Source organism: Chiloscyllium punctatum, chromosome 4 (genome assembly GCF_047496795.1).
Source record: "Chiloscyllium punctatum isolate Juve2018m chromosome 4, sChiPun1.3, whole genome shotgun sequence".
Lineage (NCBI taxonomy): Eukaryota > Metazoa > Chordata > Chondrichthyes > Orectolobiformes > Hemiscylliidae > Chiloscyllium > Chiloscyllium punctatum.
In genome coordinates this window covers 51,969,061-51,987,518 of record NC_092742.1, presented here as the reverse complement: position 1 = coordinate 51,987,518, position 18,458 = coordinate 51,969,061, and the positions used below count along the sequence as shown (strand labels likewise).

The 18,458-nt window shown below is 37.9% G+C and overlaps 1 protein-coding gene across 4 annotated transcripts in view; it reads right to left on the bottom strand.

Annotated features, from left to right (window-relative positions):
* Positions 1–18,458, bottom strand: part of frmd6 (FERM domain containing 6) — a 133,350-nt gene that overhangs the window by 46,610 nt on the left and 68,282 nt on the right. For all 4 annotated transcript variants that reach the window (XM_072568702.1, XM_072568700.1, XM_072568703.1 and 1 more), the window contains 2 exons: positions 2,743–2,822; positions 1,592–1,668 (listed from right to left, as the gene is read on the bottom strand). In XM_072568702.1, the coding sequence (XP_072424803.1) occupies positions 1,592–1,668; positions 2,743–2,822 (157 nt within the window). The remainder of the gene's footprint in view (positions 1–1,591; positions 1,669–2,742; positions 2,823–18,458) is intronic.

Genomic DNA, 18,458 nt, shown 5'->3' with positions numbered 1-18,458 from the left:
GAATATGGCACTTCAAGTGTATCTCCAAGCATTTTATGAAATTTGGTAAGGCTTTCTGTCTTGTCACTTTTTCAGGTTAACAGTCCCAAGTCCCACCATCTTCTGATGAAATTAAACTATTCTCAACTTCCCTTTAATCTTCTGGCAAATATTTTAAATCTATGCATCTGCTCACTGATCTCTCTGCTAAAGGAATTTGAAGATATAGAAGGGGTCTATGCAGAGTCTTCAGTTTTATAATTCAACCTACTCTATCTTTCCACTTCAGATAAAATTCTCCATTCCTGGCAACATGCTTGCAAAATGTCCTCTAACTTCTAGAGTGGGATCATCCCTTCTTATAAGTAAGCACATGTAGCACTCTAGCTATGACATAACAAACACTTTAACATAATCTCCCTGCTCATACATTCCATACCACTGCTTTAAAAAAACGGTAGTCCCTGGGTGCCTTCTTAGCCAGCATAGTTAGCTGCCCAGCTAGGAACAGGGATCGGTAGTCATACACTGAAAGATCTGTCTATTCCCCTATATGTCTCAAAATCCTTCCATTAATTGTTTCTTTACTTGTTTTACTTGTCCTCCCTAAATACATAATGTCATACTTCACTGCATTGAATTCTATTTGCTTCCAATCCCATTACATTTTGAACCAACTGAGCAGTGCATTGATGTCTTCCCGAAGACTGCAGCATGATACCATAGCCCCAAATATCCGATCTTCTGCAAACTCCTCCAGTCAAACAGTAGGAAGCCTGAAGGTAACATCTTCGCGTCTTTGCCTCTTACTCCATCCCCAAGACTGGCCAGACTTTCAGCTTAACCAAACTGCATGCTGGAGTACAACCCTGGGCTGAATTGCTGACCTATTACAGTAGCTGCCTTTTTCCATCTTTACCATTAAGCCTGATGCATCACCCGTCCCCTACTGCCCGCCACCCCCCCAGCCCAGCTTTTACAGAAAGACTCAATCATGTCTTTGACACCTTCAAATTTGATTACTCTAATAGTGAGGATTCAATCCTCCACTTTCCATAACTATCGGCTCATATAAAAGTCTGCTGCCTATACCGCACATTCCTTACATTTCTCTTACGGACTTGGATTGCCTCCCAACATGTCTATATGCTGGGATTTACAGAGAAGTATGGTTCCTGAATCCTGAGAGAGGTGCAGGCCATCCGGATGGCCAACTGCTCTGTTGGTTCAGTAAAACAAACTGAGAGTGGAGTGGCTACTGCTTGGATTCCAGACAGCCCCAACGATGCAGATGGGCGCAGGTTAAGTTCACAATCTAAAGGCTCAGCAAAGGGTGTGGGGCATGTAAGTGAGACACCCCCTGCCAACTTGCTTCATACCATCCAAGCAACTAAAGCTGCCAGGCTCTCACACCATTGGTTAAATGCCATAATGGAGGATTGAGACCCTTAATTGGTCATTTAAGGGCTTCAATAGGCCCAAAGGTGGGCAAGCCACCAATCACATCTTGTGTCCTCTGTAAAATGGCTGAGAGATCAGGTTGGGTGGGTAGGTCATTGGATGGATTTTGTGTCCCTACATTTCCCATTGTTGAAAAGGTGATTAATCTTACCCAATTAGTCGCCCATTCTCCACGTAGTACTGTACCCTGAAATGAATAATCATAGGTGGACCAAACTGGTCAATGCCCTGCAGAAATAACAGGAAAATAAATAATACGCCATTATAGGCGATCGTCAAGGAGCTTCAAAATTTTTCACATTGCATGCCCATTCATATTCTTATAAATAAAACCCACAAAGAAACAAAAAATTCTTTGGGTCAGTTACAAAACAGAATACAAATAAGTATCAACGAAGCAACACTTCACATCAACAGGTAGAGGGATCCAACTGGTCAATGAAGATGCTGCAAAAGAAAAACTGCACACATGGTCAATCAGTTCTCAGCCCATTTTGCATTACTGTTAATGGCTTACTTCAGCTCCATAAATGTTAGAAAATCCAGAATACCCTTCACCAAAACATTAATACTGGATGCCACTAAAAATAAATGTTTTATTTACTGAGATGATATAATTTAAAAACTGAATTTGACAGCCAAGCTGATGTCAAGGGTGTATCCATGGACAGTGCAGCCATTTTCAGTGATTTTATGAAATATTATGCTGATGAATGTATAGGAAAAACACAAAAGTTTTTTTAAAATGCTAGTAACATTCACTCAAATAGTGACATGGATTGTGTGCAATTGACACGATTTCATATAAGTAATGTATTTTGCATCAATTTTGACCTTTCCAATCACATTACGCCTCATCATTGTGGCCTAGTATTGTTTGCCCTTTTGTGGTCTCTATACCCTTGACCCAGTATGCACATTAATATGTCACAATGGAGGGGGGAGGCGTTCTCCAATATAATTAACTTCACTGCCTTCTTACTGCTTGTGAGCGTAAAAAGAATGCAACTGTATCAACTGTAGAAATAGCTACACTGATACAAGTGAGGATAGCTGTGAGAACTCAGATGTCAGATGGCAATCACACACCATTCAAACTTCCATTTCATGTTTAAACAACCTTTAACTGTTGCCCCTGTAGTGCTAGCTAACCCAGCTATTATTCCAGAGTAAGAAGTTGTTATCGATTTATCAAAGATACTCTTGATTGGAGTGTAATTATAAAAATAGAAAAGCACTATGTCAAAAGTGGGTCTTTGTCGTGAAACAACAGGTATTAAATTTTGCTGCTGGGCAACTTACTTTGCTTACTTCCTTCTTCCATTCCTTTGGACAATACTTGCAGAGCTTCTGCATCTGTTCCATATAAACATGTTCATTGTCTGCATTGGAAAAGGAAAATAAAGAAATATTACATAAAGAGCAGGTTACATGGCAGTTGCCAATTAATAAAAACCACTATCAGTAATGTCAATTTTAACATTTGTTTTCAGTTAACCTGTGATTAATGTTTCTTTCAATTTTAGTTCCAATTCAGAAACCCCACGGATGGGATTTTCCTCCATTTATTAAATGACATACACAAGCAAAGATCAACACATCAAAGCTGTATAGTCCAGTTGCCTCTATTCAGCCTCAATTCCAAAGAGAGATGTATTAATCAGATCTTAATGATTTTACCAAAATTCAGGTTATCATCCAATGTGGCTTGGAAAAAATGAAACTTATCCATTCTGTACCAGGAAAAGAATTCAACAGTAAAAAGATCAGCAGCGGTTACCTCATTGTATAAAGACACTGAATTAGAACACCTTCACCCATTTTGTGATATCTCGCCACATGTAACATTCATATTGCTTACTGTTTATCATCACTCAAGCATGCATCTGGTACGGACCGAGGCACTAAGCATGGCCTGTATGCTCGATTCAAGGGCTAGATATCAGGAGATCCTGAAATGGCTAAATCATTGAAGAAAAATGAACTGGAATTCTGAGGATGATTAGGAGTATGCAGTTGAAATCAGTGCCATATCTACAGTGAGGGCTGCCTGATAAGGGGAAGATTTATTTCTGTTGTATCTTTCATTTAATGGTAATCCATATATTATATATACACACTGGTTTGCCAGCTAAATTATATTGTTTTTCATTTGATCGTTAAAGGTGATAGAAAATGCAATAACTTGTCTTTTTTTTAATATTTGTTTTGCAAATTTGCCTCTCAGTTTGTTGATCTCTGTGGGCATCACAACAATAAATAAAACTTTCAGAGTTATCATGGATGTATTACAAAATTTTGTTTGTAATTTTAAGACAACAGCTCTACCCTATGAATGCTCTCAAAGGCTGTGTCAACCCTGAATCCTTTATGTTTACTGACAGTTTTTCTCACCACATTTTGATCTTTCTTGGATTCATAATTGTCACAATTTATGATGTTGACAAAATAAATAATTTTGTGCAGAATACAATTGAGATATTCAGATACTATTCATCATATCAATCATAGCACACAGTTACATTATGACACTTTAATACACAAGTCATTGCTGAACCATTTTCTCCCACAGCACATATAATTGTCATCTTCTTTGTGCAAGCGTGGTGATACTGTCATGTATAGATTGCAAACTGCATTCTTTTTAAAGACATTGAACACAAAATTTTATCATTGTGCTATCTTAAAACTAAACAAGTATTATGTTCAGAAATGCAAAAGATTCCAAAATGTATTCATAATAATCTGGCACACTGATCTGGTAATGGCCTAAAATATCCCTTGTTACACAGCAAGACTTGTCAGCCAATTAATTTAAGCATGAAGTTCAGTTGGTCTTGCTTCAATCTAAGTGGTTTCATATGTCACTGGATGGAAACTTTAAACAGGTGGTCTTTAAGAAAAATTCCAGAGCCATAAGCAATCTCACATCTGTGCTTTCCAAAGGAGCTCTGCATATGTTTAATGCCCTCAGCTCACCACTGGAGCTCAATCCTTTGGAGTAGGCAGTATTTGGCCACAAAATAAAGAATGATTCTCATCAGTCTGAGTAAAACGTGGCTTCTTTCGAAAAATATTCGACACTTCAATCGTAAGAAATATCTTCTCATAAATTGAAAGTCAGCTAACTATAATTTTGAACACAACAAAGAATTCACTGATGTACTCCCACCCACAACAGCTGCAAACAAATTATTTCACAAGAAAGTATTCTAAGATCCAGAAGAACCCTAAATGCTCACCCAAAGCTTTTCAAAAACTCGCCACTTAATTTTCAGTCTTGAAATGGTAAAGAGTAGACAACTTCCGAAAGAGTTAAATGCTTAACTTTGAATTATTACCAGTGATGTACTGCAGAAGATCACAGCAACCACACCAATAGATTTCATTGACTGTCTCAGATGGGTTGGAAAGAACCGCATAAGATGATGAGGGAAGGCAGAGGGTGGAATACCCACTGTCTTCCCACCATCATGGGTCAGAAGAATACTACACTTACACATATTTTTACTTTGGTCCCATGAAATTTATGTGGGCCAGTTTTTTTTTAAGGTGTCCTCAACAGATGTCTATTAAAATGTCATGTAGCAACAAAATACAATAAAGTCAGGTAGCAATACAGGAAAAGGTAATCAGAGTGTGGCAAGAAAAAAATACAGTGTAAAAATCTAAGAGAACACCAAAAGGGCAAGTCTACTGGTAACAAAATTGGTAAAAATACATAACTGAGGCTGTGAATCGGAGTGCACATAACATTCATAAAACACGCAAATTGACATTACAAGTAAATAATCTGATCTGACAGGAATTACAGAGACATGGCTACAAGATAACATGAGGTGGGGCTTGAATATTCAAGGATTCATGACATTTGTGACAAGGCAGTTAGTTAGGAAAACATGTGCAATTCTGGTCTCTCTAAAAGAAGGGCATTATGAAACTTGAAAAGGTTCAGAAAAGATTTCCAAGCTTGGGGCTATTTTCCTGGGAGCATCGGAGGCTCAGGGGTAACCTTATTGAGGTTTATAAAATCATGAGGGACATGAATAAGGTGAATAGCCACTTTCTCTGGGTGGTAAAAAGATCTGGATTAGTGGTGCTGGAAGAGCACAGCAGTTCAGGCAGCATCCAAGGAGCAGCGAAATCGATGTTTCGGGCAAAAGCCCTTCATCGGGAAGGGTGGGGTGATGACATAGGTTTAAGGTGAGAGGGGAAAGATTTAAAAAGGGACTTAAGGGGCAACTTTTTCACACAGAGGGTGGTGTGTGTATGGAATGAACTGTCAGAGAAATTGGTTGAGGCCGGTTTAAATATAACAACTGGATGGGTACATGAATAGCAAGGGTTTACAGGGATATGAGCCAAATGGTGGCAAAATGGACTAAATTAATTTAGGATACCTGGTTGGCACAGATAAGTTGGGCCAAAGGATCTGTTTCCCTGCTATACAGCCCTATGATTCTATATCATGGTTCTGATGATCAAGATATAGAATCAGTTTGGGTAAAGTCAAGTCAAGAAGTCACTTGTGTGTGTAGTTTAAACGTCCCCTGGCAGTAAGCATGCTGTAGGGTTAGGTGAAATAATGGGAGTTTGTGGGAAAGATACGAGGAAAGCGTTGGGTGATCATAGTCAGATCAAATTTCACATTCAGTTTGAGAAAAGAAGAATCTAAGACCTTATAATAAAAACTTAAATAAAGGAAATTTTAAGCCTAAAGTAAACTGGCAAATTAGGTTAAGTGATAAATCAGTGGAACTGCAGTGACTGACATTTAAGATGATATTTCAAAATGCTAAACAAAAGATACTTTCAAGTGAGAAAGTGAGTCCTGAACAGAAGTGTGCTCCATTTGTGTCTAATTAAGTAAGTTAAAAATAGTATCAAATTGAAAGAGAAAGCACATATTTCAGCAGAGGAGAGTGGCAGGATATGAGAAAGGGTTAACTGGGAAGGAGAAATTAGAGAACTAGAGAAACGTAGCTAGAAATATAAAGATAGATAGTAGAAGTTTTAACAGATATTTAAACATGGTGAAGGGAGCCTTGGTCCTTGCAAAGTGAATAATCATGGAAATTAATAATAAAAAATAGTGAGGTGACAGACAAACTGAACAGATATTTAGAATTTGTCTACACTGTAGAGGATATAAATAACATCCTAGAAATAATTTTTGTATCAATGGCTGAAAGGAAAGAAGGAACCTGAAACAATTTCTGTCACCAGGGAAAAATAATTAGTAATATAAAACGAAATAATACTAGAAGTAAAAGCTGACGCTTCCCCAGGTTTTAATGGATTTGATCCTGTGATCTTAAAAAGAAGCTGGCTGCTGAGATAGCAGATCCATTAGTTTTAATTTTTCAAAATTCCCGAGATTGTGGAAAGATCCCAACAGATTGGAAAATGGTAAACATGACTATTCAACAACGGAAGGAAACAGAAAGCAGGAAACTACAGACAAGTTGGTTTAATTTCTGTTATAAGGAAAAATGCATTAAGATATTATTAAGGAGGTTACAGCAAGGAACTCAGAAAATCTTGGTCAAACTAGGCTTTTTGGTTTTATGAAAGGAAACCCATGTTTAACTGTGACACCAAAATTGGAAACTGTGAGAAGGAAAAGTAGAAATGTACGAGCTACTTGTTCGACCTCAGCTGTATTGTGTTTCTTGTGGGTGCCACAGTATAGGAAAGATATGAACGCATTAGAAAGAGCGAAGAAGCTTTTTACAAGAATACTCCCAGGAATGAAGTTAGACTGAAGTCGTTGGGACTATTCTCTGTGGAGAGAAGGTGCCTAGGAGGAGATTTGATAGAGGCATTCAAAATCATCAGTGGTCTGGATGATAGATAAGGAGAAACTGTTTCCATTTGTAAAAGGAACAAGAGTGAGGCAATGTAGATTTAAAATGATGTAAGAAAAAAACCTTAGTAGTTAGGGTATGAAATGCACCACCTGGAAATGTGGTGGAGGCAGGTTCAATTGAGGCACTGGTTGATTATTTGGAAAGAAATAGTGTGAAGGGGCAAGGAAAATGGCAGGAGATTGGCAATAGGTAATGAGTTTGAAGAGCTGGTTCAGGCATGATAGCCTCTTCCTACACCATAATAATTCTATGCTGTGTAATAATTCACTGGAGTTCCTTGAAGAAGTAATAAACAATGCAGTTGCACTTGGATTTCATTAGTTTGATTTCTAGAAGGCATTTGATAAAAGGTATCATGTCAAAAGGTTACTACACAAACTAAGCGTTGATGGCATTGTGGATAGCACATTAGCATTAATGGGAGGATTAGCTCACAGACAGGAAAAAGAATAGGCATAAAATGGATCATCAGATTGGCAAGACATAATCAGTGGGATGCTACAAGCATCAGTGCTAAAACCCACAAATCATTTCAAATTTATATCAATGATTTAACTGAAGGGGCCAAATGCACAATGAATCATCAGCAGGTTTAACAAAGATAGGTAGGAAAGTTAGAGGACATAGGGAATTTGAAATCGGATGCAGATTGGTGAAGTGACTGGTGTAAAAATGTTTAGATGGAGCAGAATGTGGGAAAAGCAAAATATTATGAAAACAGAGGAGGTTTGCAGAACTCTAGATACAAAGGGATCTAATTGTCCTTGTACATGAATCACAAAGAGTTGGTACACAGACACAGCGAGTGATTGGGAAGGCAAATGGAATATGAAAATAGTGCTGTTTTACTAGAGTTGCATACAGCATTAGTGAGACCTCATCTAAAGTTTTGGTCTCTTTATTTTAAACTAAAGCATAAACATTTTAGAAGCAATTCAGAGAAGATTCACTCAGCTGAAAACTGGACTGGGATATTGTTTTGGACAATTGGGGGTGGTGGCAATTTCGTATGTAGAAAGGTTAGATATATTGGATCAGTATCAATTGGAGTTTACTGGAGTGAGAAACACAAGAGAACTGGACAGGGTGGGTGCTCAAAAGGATGTTGCCCCTTGTGGGATAATCTAGAAAACATAGTTTAAAAAAGGAATCTGCCACTCAAGATGGGGAATGAGGACAAATGCTCACACTCAGAGAACTGAGTTTTTGGCAATCTCTTCTGCAGAGGGCAGAGATGGCAGAGTTATTTAATATTTTTCAAGGCAGAGGCAATTAATTTCTTGTCTGACAAAAGGTATTAGTGATAATGGGAAAGGTGGATTTGAGATCATTACCTGATCATAAGAACATACATTAGATAGTGACTGACCTAGTTGCTCCACCTTACTGATTACCCCAACAAGCTTTCAATCTCTTGCTTACCAAGAATCAAATCAACCTCTGCTTTAAACATATTCAAAGACTCTTTCTCAAAAGTAAAGGAAGCAAAGTTCCAAAGATCAAGTACCTTTCGATAAAAGAATTCTCTTTAATTTATATAGGTAAGTGTCATGTATGCCTTCTTAACTACTCTACAAACCTGCCCTGATGCCTTCAGGGATTGTTGGCAAGCACTGCAAGATCCCTCTTCCTAGTGATCTACCATTTATTGAGTACTCCCTTGCCTTGTTACTTTTTCCAAAGTGCATCACCTCACACTTATCAGGATTAAATTCTTTTTGCCAAGGAGCTGCTCATGTAACCAAAATTGTCTGTAACCTAAGACTTTCTTCCTCACTATTAGCTATCCAGCCAATCTTTGTATCATCTGCGAGCTTATTTATCATCTCTCCAACATTCTCATCTATGGTGTTTATGTATGTCATAGCACTGTTACAGTGCAGGTCTATCATGTCTGCACCAGCTCACCAAATGAACATTATGACTTAGTGTTATTCTCCCACTCTTCCAACAGAACCCCACACATTAAGTAATCATTGCGTACCCTCATGAATGGCTCAATTAAACCTAATTCCACTTCACTTCCAGACAGTGCATTCCATTCATTGTGTGAAAATGTTTTCTTTCTCACACTGCATTTGCTTCTTTTGCCAGTCACTTTGAACTGTGCCCCTTATTCTCAATTCTTTTACAAGGTGAAGCAGTTTCCCTCAGTCTACTCTGTCCAGAACTTTTCTGATTTTGAAAATCTCCTGACAGCCTTTACATCACTAAGGAAAACAGTCCCACACTGCTCTTTCCTAGTTGTCTTGGGGAAGGTGCTGGTGAGCTGTCCTCTTGAACCAATGTAGGCCACATGCTGTGACCCACAATCACTTAGGGAGGAAATTCCTCTGCCACCTACCTGCCCACTCCACTTGTCTATACCCTCTTCAAGCACTGTACTATTCTCCAAGTTTTGTATTGTCTACAAACTTTGAAACTGACCTCTACTGTCCAAGATCTAGATCATTCACACAGTTCCAAAAAAGCAAGGGTCCCAATTCCGACCACAAGGAGCTCCACTAAAAACTACCATTCTTCCCTCAGCCATCCTTGTATCCACGCTGTTACTGTCCCTTTTATTCCACATCCTATACATTTACTCACAAGTTTGTTGTATGACACTGTATCAATTTTTTTGCAAATTGAAGTACATCACAAATAACCCTTGCTGTTATCTCTTCAACTAAATCTAGATAGTTAGTCAGTCATTATTTTCCCTTAAGTAATCTATGCTGGCTCTCTTTAATTATCCCACATTTGTCCATGAGACTATTAGTTATATGGTTTCTCGAAGTTTCTAAAGGATTCCCCACTACCAAAGTTAAAATGACTGCTCTGTAATTACTGGGCTCAACCTTTTTTGAACAATGCAATGTTGCAATTCCTCGGTCCTACGGCACTATTCCAAGTCCAGTACCAATTGAAAAATTATGGCCACTGCCTTTGCAATTTCTACCTTCATGTCCTTTAATATTTTTGGATGCATCTCATCTGGTCCTTGTGCCATATCAACTCAAAATACTAACAGCTCACCCAGTATATCCCCCTTATCAATTCTCAACCAACCAATCTAGTGACCAAGGTTCCTCCTCTGGCCTGGGCAGCCTGTGCTTCCTTGATAAAAGTAGATCCAAAATATAAATTGAATACCTCAGGACAATCCTTCCCAGCCCCTCCCTATCCAAATATCTCTATCTTGCTACTCTCTACTCTTAACACTACCAATATCCCTGTCTATAATCAGATCTTTAAATCCCCCATTTCAAAACATTATTGAATTTTCTTGTTAAAAGAAAGACCTTTTGTTGCAGAAAGTTATTGCAGCTATTTCTCAGCATAAGGACCCTGTTAATTGAGTAATTTATGTTTCAAATAGCCTCCATACCAAGAATTGTAACTGCACCCTTGCTCCTTAAGTCTAGTCAAATCATTTCTTCCCTTGATCTTTCTATGGCATCCTCGTTCTTTAACCTCTCCCTAACCCAAACCACCACACCACCTCTATTTCTTCCTTTCCCGTCTGCCCCGAATCCTGTAATCAAGAATATTTAATACACAATCTTGCCCTTCCTTCAGCCAGATCTCTTAATGCCACTTCATAATTTAACATGGCAACCTGCACCTCTAACTCCCAATTTTATTTAATATGCTCTGTTCATTCACATTCATGCTGTCCTGATTTGGAACTTCTTAAAATTTCTCCCTTACTCTGACACTATCTATTAACATTAGAATAGAGAATAATAAGTTATTTGTCTCTGAGTATTTTCCTCATTCTGTTATTATTCTCTAATAGCATCTCTTAGTTCCCAAACTCTTGCACAGTTTGTTTAAAGCCTCCGAAGTCTATCAATTAATTGCATTTCTGAATGTGTTTATTTTCCTTTGTAAAAGATTTAGTTCCTTTCATATGTCCCCCAGTTCAATTTGCATCCCGGCTGTAGCGTTATCTGGCATGCACACTTGCTAGCTGGTTTCCAGACTTGAGGCTATTTGAAACATAAATTACCCAATAACAGGGTCCTAATGCTGGGAAATAGCTGCAATAACTTTCTGCAACAAAAGGTCTTTCTTTTAACAAGAAAATTCAATAATGTTTTGACATTCGTGGGGAAGTTGATAGTGAGCACTAGGTTTTGAGAGAATATCAGGGGAGCCATCCAATGTCCAACATTTTTTATGAATTCGCAACGCTCAGTGTATCTTCTTGCCTTACATTAGCTTTTATGTATTAATAACAGTGTGTACTGTGAACTGATTATTGGTTTTTCAGTCAGGTTTGGGCCTATCTTTATTTTAAAAGTATTTTAGATTTTTGGAGAAATGTATAGTAAGTGGTGATAAACAAACCTGATGATGTCCTACCATCTATTACAGTGCTTTACATTCTAAAAGGGTTCACAGACTTCTAAATGTAAAAATTATTAAAGGTTTTCAATATATCATTTTAATTGATTATTTTTCCATTTTTAAAATTGTGTTCTCCACACTTTAACTCTTGCCCTACCATTGTGTAATTAAGAAATTAGAAAAGTATTAAGACCCCACAGTACCAATGTAACTAACAATTTGCCAACATGAATAGCCAGGACCAACCTGTTCTTCATTCCAGGAATATCCTTCCCTTTTTTAAAAGGATATGGTCCAATATCAGTAACAATGGGAAAGGTAGTAATTTACTAATAAAACTATATGTTAACAAATTTGACAAAATGATGCAAACTGCTTATATAGTTTTGCAGTAAATTTGCTGTCAGGTAGGTTGTGATACTAATTGAAAAGGCAAATGGAATTTTGGCCTTCATTGCTCCATTTTTAAACTCCAATCCCCTGGCAATCTTGTTACAACTACAGGTCGTTTAAGAAGCTACACCTGGAGTACTGTGCATCGTTTTGGTCCCTGTATTTAAGAAAGGATATATTGGCATTGCAGGCAGTTCAAGAGAGAGTCGTCAAGCTGATTTCTGGGATGAAGGGATTGAATAATCAAGAACAGCTGAATAGGCTTTTATTCTTCTGCACTTCAGTGAATAAGGGATGATGTTATTGAAAGGGGTAGACAGGGTAGATTTTGCAAAGATATAAGCACTTGAGTGGCGACTTCAATTTAATGGACATAGTTACAGAACAAGAGAACAATCATTTATAAGAAATTTCTTCTCCCAGATGGTAGTAAATGCCTGGAATTCTCTTACCCAGAGAGTTGTGTAGGATCAATCACTACAAGTATTTAAAGAAGAGGTTGATAAAGTTTTGAAATAATGTGATGTTTGATGGCTATGAGGAACTATTACAAAATAGGAGTTGAGGCCTTGAGCAGATCAGCCAGGAAATACTTGAGGGGTCAAATGCCCTCCGCCTGCTTTTCTTAATGTGACTTTTTGACCTAGAGAGAGTGCAGCACTCCAGGCTGAGTCGCCAATCTTAGACCCTCCACCTCTGTCTCCAAGTTGCTGGCTGGAAAAAAACCTAAACCCAGCTCACCAAGCAAACCGTTTTCGACACTAACCGCCTGGAAGTTGTAACCACATCAACTGGTTTGAATATTTTAGTACTTGGATTACCCAAACTCATAATTATTAACTGATCATCTGTCCTGCATTCATTAATTTCCTGAGTGCTTAGATGGAGTAGCAAAGCAATTTCCCAGTTTCTTTAAGTTTTTAAAATAAATTCTATCTTTGATTTCATCTTAAAAAGATGTTTGCTGCAGGTTTATTTCAAACATTGGAATCCAAGAGTCAGGGTTTGGAGAGCATGCTTCAATCTACTTCAGGAAAGGAGAACAATAAAAAGAGAAAGGAACTCTTTGTCGCAGTCCTAATAGGAGAAAAAGCAATCAAAATTTAAAGTCAGCCTATTTTCCCTTTATCCATGATAGCAGAATATTGTTAACATAGTTGGGAATACATGTTTATGTTTACAGATTGCGTGAGAACTAAAAGATGTTGAACTGCGTGGACACTTTCTGAATTAAAAAGGGTTTTTTTTTCCCAAAGGTTTGAACGCAATCAGTGTGGTTTCCTGGAAATGAGTCAATAGTTTAATGTGGGCTGTGATCCATCAGCTGATTACAGAAAGTCAAAGGATTTCGGAAAAATATCCAAGCAAAATGTTTAAGGAAAGATGACATAGGGTTTATTGTCCTTAATTTAGACAGTTTGGACTATGGAGGTTGCTGCGCTGGTGGTTACCTACCAACCTCATCTGGACTTGTTTTTTTTTGGTTTCACCAATCGAGGCAGATGAAAGACGAGGTTAAAAAAATGTAAAGCAGCGGCATGGCTGCAAGATTCTCTTTAAGTCTCTTTGAATTACTTCGGAACCTTCTACACATCGGTGTTTTGATTACCTTGTAACTTGTGAAAAGCTGAACTGTGACCTTCATCCAAAGACTTGGATACTGCTTCATCCCCATTCATAAGACCATAACATGTAGAAGCTGGAGCAGACCATTCAGCCCATCGAATCTGCTCCACCCTTCAATGAGATCATGGCTGATTTGAAAATCCTTAACTTTACTGTCTTGCTTTTTCCCATAACCCTCAATTCCTTTACTGACCAAAACTCTGTTTAGATCTAAAAAGTGAAGACCTTGCTTGGAAGATCTTCCATCATTCTACAACTGTCAGCAATTTGATTTCAACAACGCGAAACCCAATGGACTATGAGAATTCATCAAACTATCCGTTATTTTTCTGACCATTAGCCAATACGGATGTTTTTCTTTTGTTCTTTCTAAAATATCATCTATGCAAAGTCTTTGTAATGGATTCAAAGGGAAAGTTCCAATTCTGGATTACAATTTAGATGCCTCTTACTATTGGTTGAATTGTGTTTTACAATAAACAGGTTAGTTTGAGTTCATTAAGGAATCCTGTTGAAAGTTTTTTTTTAATGTGGACAGCAGCAAAGGGAACCAATTGGTCATTTTGGTGATCTAAAACATTTACTTTAATGGAGTGACTGGAGGAGTAGTGGGGCTCGATTACAAACATATTCCTCCCATCCCATCGTTTGTAACAGTGTCTTTCATGTAAATTGCCAATCTCAAATGACCTCGTTGAATCCAGGTTTCCTCCCTGTGAGATTCAGACCCTGCCACTTTCCCATTGCCTGCAAAAGTGGGATCTATTGAAAGTTGGGACAAGGATGTCTGCATCCATGCCCTGCCTGCCTTTAAAAGGTCTCTGGAGATGACTTGTCTCCCGGAAAATCCAGTCCTAAGACTGGGAACAGCTGGCTTCACCTCGGGCAGATCAAAAGGTTTGCAGCCAAGACCGAAACCAATGGTTTCAATGTTTACCAAGTTTATTAACAAGGGTAAGAATTTTCTGACAGGAAATGAGAAGTTTCAGGTAATTTTCTGACTGCCCTTCATGAATAAATGGGAATTGAATATCAGCTTTGAGAATATGTCAGAGGGTTGCCAGCCAACACGCCATGAATTGGAAGGGGATAAGGTTTTATAGGGGGCACTCTTGCGGTAGGTGGTGGTGGTGCAGGGAGTGTAGGCCTCTCCTGCTCTAAAGTTGCCTTGTGGAGGACTCCTACACCACCTAGCTCCAAGAAGGAAAATAAATTAATTTAGCTTCAGCTTTCTGATCTTTCCCACGCTAAAAAAACCTTCCTTATTCAGACCCAAGTTTAAAGCCCAGTCAGGATTTGAGAATTCAGTTAAACGTTGATTGGTCTATGTGAGCAATCATTCATTATCCAAATACATTTGAATTCTGGACTCTTTCCAGCTTGTAAGTAATCTGGGAGCCTTTTTTTAAAAACAGCAGAGCAGGTAAAGTTGAGCCTCCCAATTCCCATAATTTACACGTTTATGTAACAATGGGAATGTTAATTCAATGGAACACTAATCAATGTCATATAAACAGGATAATCCACATCCCTAAAACCAGAGTTATCAGATTCAGTTAATGACTGCTTCTTGACCTGGAGCATTGAGGAGGTAACAAACAAAAATGATCATTTTGATATTTTTTTAAAAACAATCAGCAAATGTACAAGAAACAGAGGCTTTGGCACCCTAGGGAAACAGCGACCAACAAAAAATAACTTTAACACAACCCAAGAGTCAAAAGTACCCAAGACTAGGAACGTGGTAAATGAACTTAAAATGGCTATTTTAGCAAAAGGAGGGAAATCTTTCACAAATCAGTTAGGGAAGGTTATTCACAACAATTCAAAAGAAAGACAAAGGGAGACACTTTTAAAAAGACATAAGATGAACATGTAGAACAAATACAAATACATTCTCAAATCCAACAAACTTGAAAGCAGATGTTTAAAAAAAATAAATTAGAGGTGTAAGACAGAGAAAGATGGGTTTGTCAAAATCCTGGAGGGAGAAAGCAAAGGGTTTCAAAACTAATTAAAATAACAGAGGAATAAAGAGGCAACAAGTAAAAGGCATAGCAGCTCAGCTTAAGTATAATAAAACTAGTTTTCAAAGGCACAACAGCAAGAGGGCAGTCAGAGGAGAGATGGCAAACAAAGTACCAAATAGGCTTGAATATAAATATAAGAAAAAAGTAGTAAATGTTTTGAATAACTCTTTCTGCGTGTATTCACATGGGAAGATATGAGGGACATTGCCACTGAAAAAAGCTCTAGACTAGCTAAATTAACAAAAATAAATCATTCCCAGGAATAAACAATATCTATGCTAGTGTGCTGATAGAGATTAGGAAGAAGATTTATAAAACACTAATAATCAGGGAGAGGGGATCAATAGATAGTGGGGAGGCACTAATAGACTTACTTAGTGACCATCAGCGAACAGAATGACAAAACCAACGCAGATTACTTTGTATCCTTTAGACTTACTTCCTATTGCATGTAATGGAATTGATCCTCAAGATTAAATATGAAGATCATCTGTACAATTATAAGTTATTCATCTGCAGTCAACATAGATTCAGAAAGAAAGAAATTCAAATTCAGGAATCTATCCCATTTCTTTGAGAAAGTGGCAATCCAACTAGAGTGTAGACATCTTGGTACTTGGAAACTTTAACATCTAAATATCTCTTGATAAGGGCCCAAACAAAGAGATAATAATTAACTTCACAAGGTATGAGTATTTTAGATAAACCCTTATAATAGACAAAATAAAACTAGCTAATGGATAGGAGACAAACAGCAATTGTTAAAGGAATTAATGTATGAACTGGTAGGTTGAGAGTATTGAGAAAGGTGCCCTAGATTTTGGTGACTGTACTTGGCTTAAAACCATATTTTTCTGTCTACCCTCCAAATTTTCCTTCTTTTGATGGGTGGAGTACATCAAGACACCTTTCATACTGAACAAAAGGTATTTGAAAAGTGATCTAAACATTTTCATATCCAGCTCAGCTGCCCATGGCTTCATTATATCTCGATAAACTTGAAAAAAATGAGAGTTTCAGTTTCATAAATAAATTTTGTCTTTCCATACTTCATTATCACCCCCTTTATCAACTGTAAGAGACTCAGCAAGATAGTTCATAACCTTGATATTATGTTCAGTCTAAAGCTGAGCATTTGATCACATACCTGCATCATCGCCAAAACAATCAATTTACATCTCCGTAACATTGCCCAACTCAGCTCACCTTCTGCATAAATTATAATCAATGTCCTTGCTACCTCTTGATTCAACTATTCCAGTATACTCCTGGCCATTCTCCCATGCTTTAAGCTTTATAAAGTGAAGACCAACTAAATATTTGTTCTCTTGACTTAACCTGTACAAAGTCCCATTCACACATGCCTCCTACCTAAACTGGCTCTGAGTTAGCTTAACAAATTGATTCAAAATATTTATCCCCATGTTCAAATCACTCTTGCTCCTCCATTCCTACACCCCTCCATGACAACTGCACTCCAGGAACTCTGCACGTTCAAGAGCCCGAGTTGTGGAATTCCATCCACAAATATCTTTGGCTTTCTCCACTCCCACTCCCCCATTTAGGTGCTCTCTAAAATCCATTTCTTTACTCTAATATCTTCTGTGGTTCAGGGTCAAATTTTGTTTTATCATACATATGTGAATTATTACGAATAGTTTATTATGTTAAAGGCACTGTGTAAATCTTTTTGTAAATGGTAATACAATTTGTAGCAGATCATTTTCTTTATTGTTTTTCCCAAATGTCATTATTGGTTTTACTTTTAATTGAATTATATTTGCTTAGCCAACAGTTACTATTGTTTTTCAGGATACGTAATGCATTGTATGGCAAAATGTTGCAATATTGGGTTGCAGTGCTATATAAATGCAAATCATTCCTCCTCTCATTCTACCCTGGATCAACAATGACAAAAAAAACCCAGTAGTTCATGAACTTGGCAAGATTAAAGATTCCTAAGTTCACAGCTTTCATGAATTTTAAATTGCTTAGCTTCCTCTACAATCAAACAAACAGATGGTACTTTTAGTCCTGAATTCAAAATGGTTAATTTCAATAAATGAATGTTCATGATTGATGGGATATTGTTTAAGGTCATAGAATCACAGAGTCAGGAATGTACAACATGGAAACAGACCCTTTGGTCCAACCCGTCCATGCCGACCAGATATCCCGACACAATCTAGTCCCACCTGCCAGCACCCAGCCCATATCTCTCCAAACCTTTCCTATTCATATACCCCTTCAGATGTCTTTTAAATGTTGCAACTGTACTAGCCTCCATCACTTTCTCTGGTAGACCATTCCACAAATGCACCACCCCCTGTGTGAAAAAGTTGCCCCTTAGGTCTCTTTTATATCCTTCCCCTCTCACCCTGAACCTATGCCCTCTAGTTCTGGACTGTCCATCCCAGGAAAAAGACCTTGTCTATTTATCCTATCCATGCCCCTCATGATTTTATAAACCTCTATAAGGGCACCCCTAAACCTCCAACCCTCCGGGGAAAACAGCCCCAGCCTATTCAACCTCTCCCTATAGCTCAAATCCTCCAACCTTGGCAACATCCTTGTAAATCTTTTCTGAACCCTTTTAAGTTTCACGACATCCTTCTGATAGGAAGGAGACCAGAACTGCAAGCAATATTCCAAAAACAGCCACAACATGATCTCCCAACTCCTGTACCTAATACTCTGACCAATAAAGGAAAGCATACCAAACACCTTCTTCACTATCCTATCTACCTGCAACTCTACTTTCAAG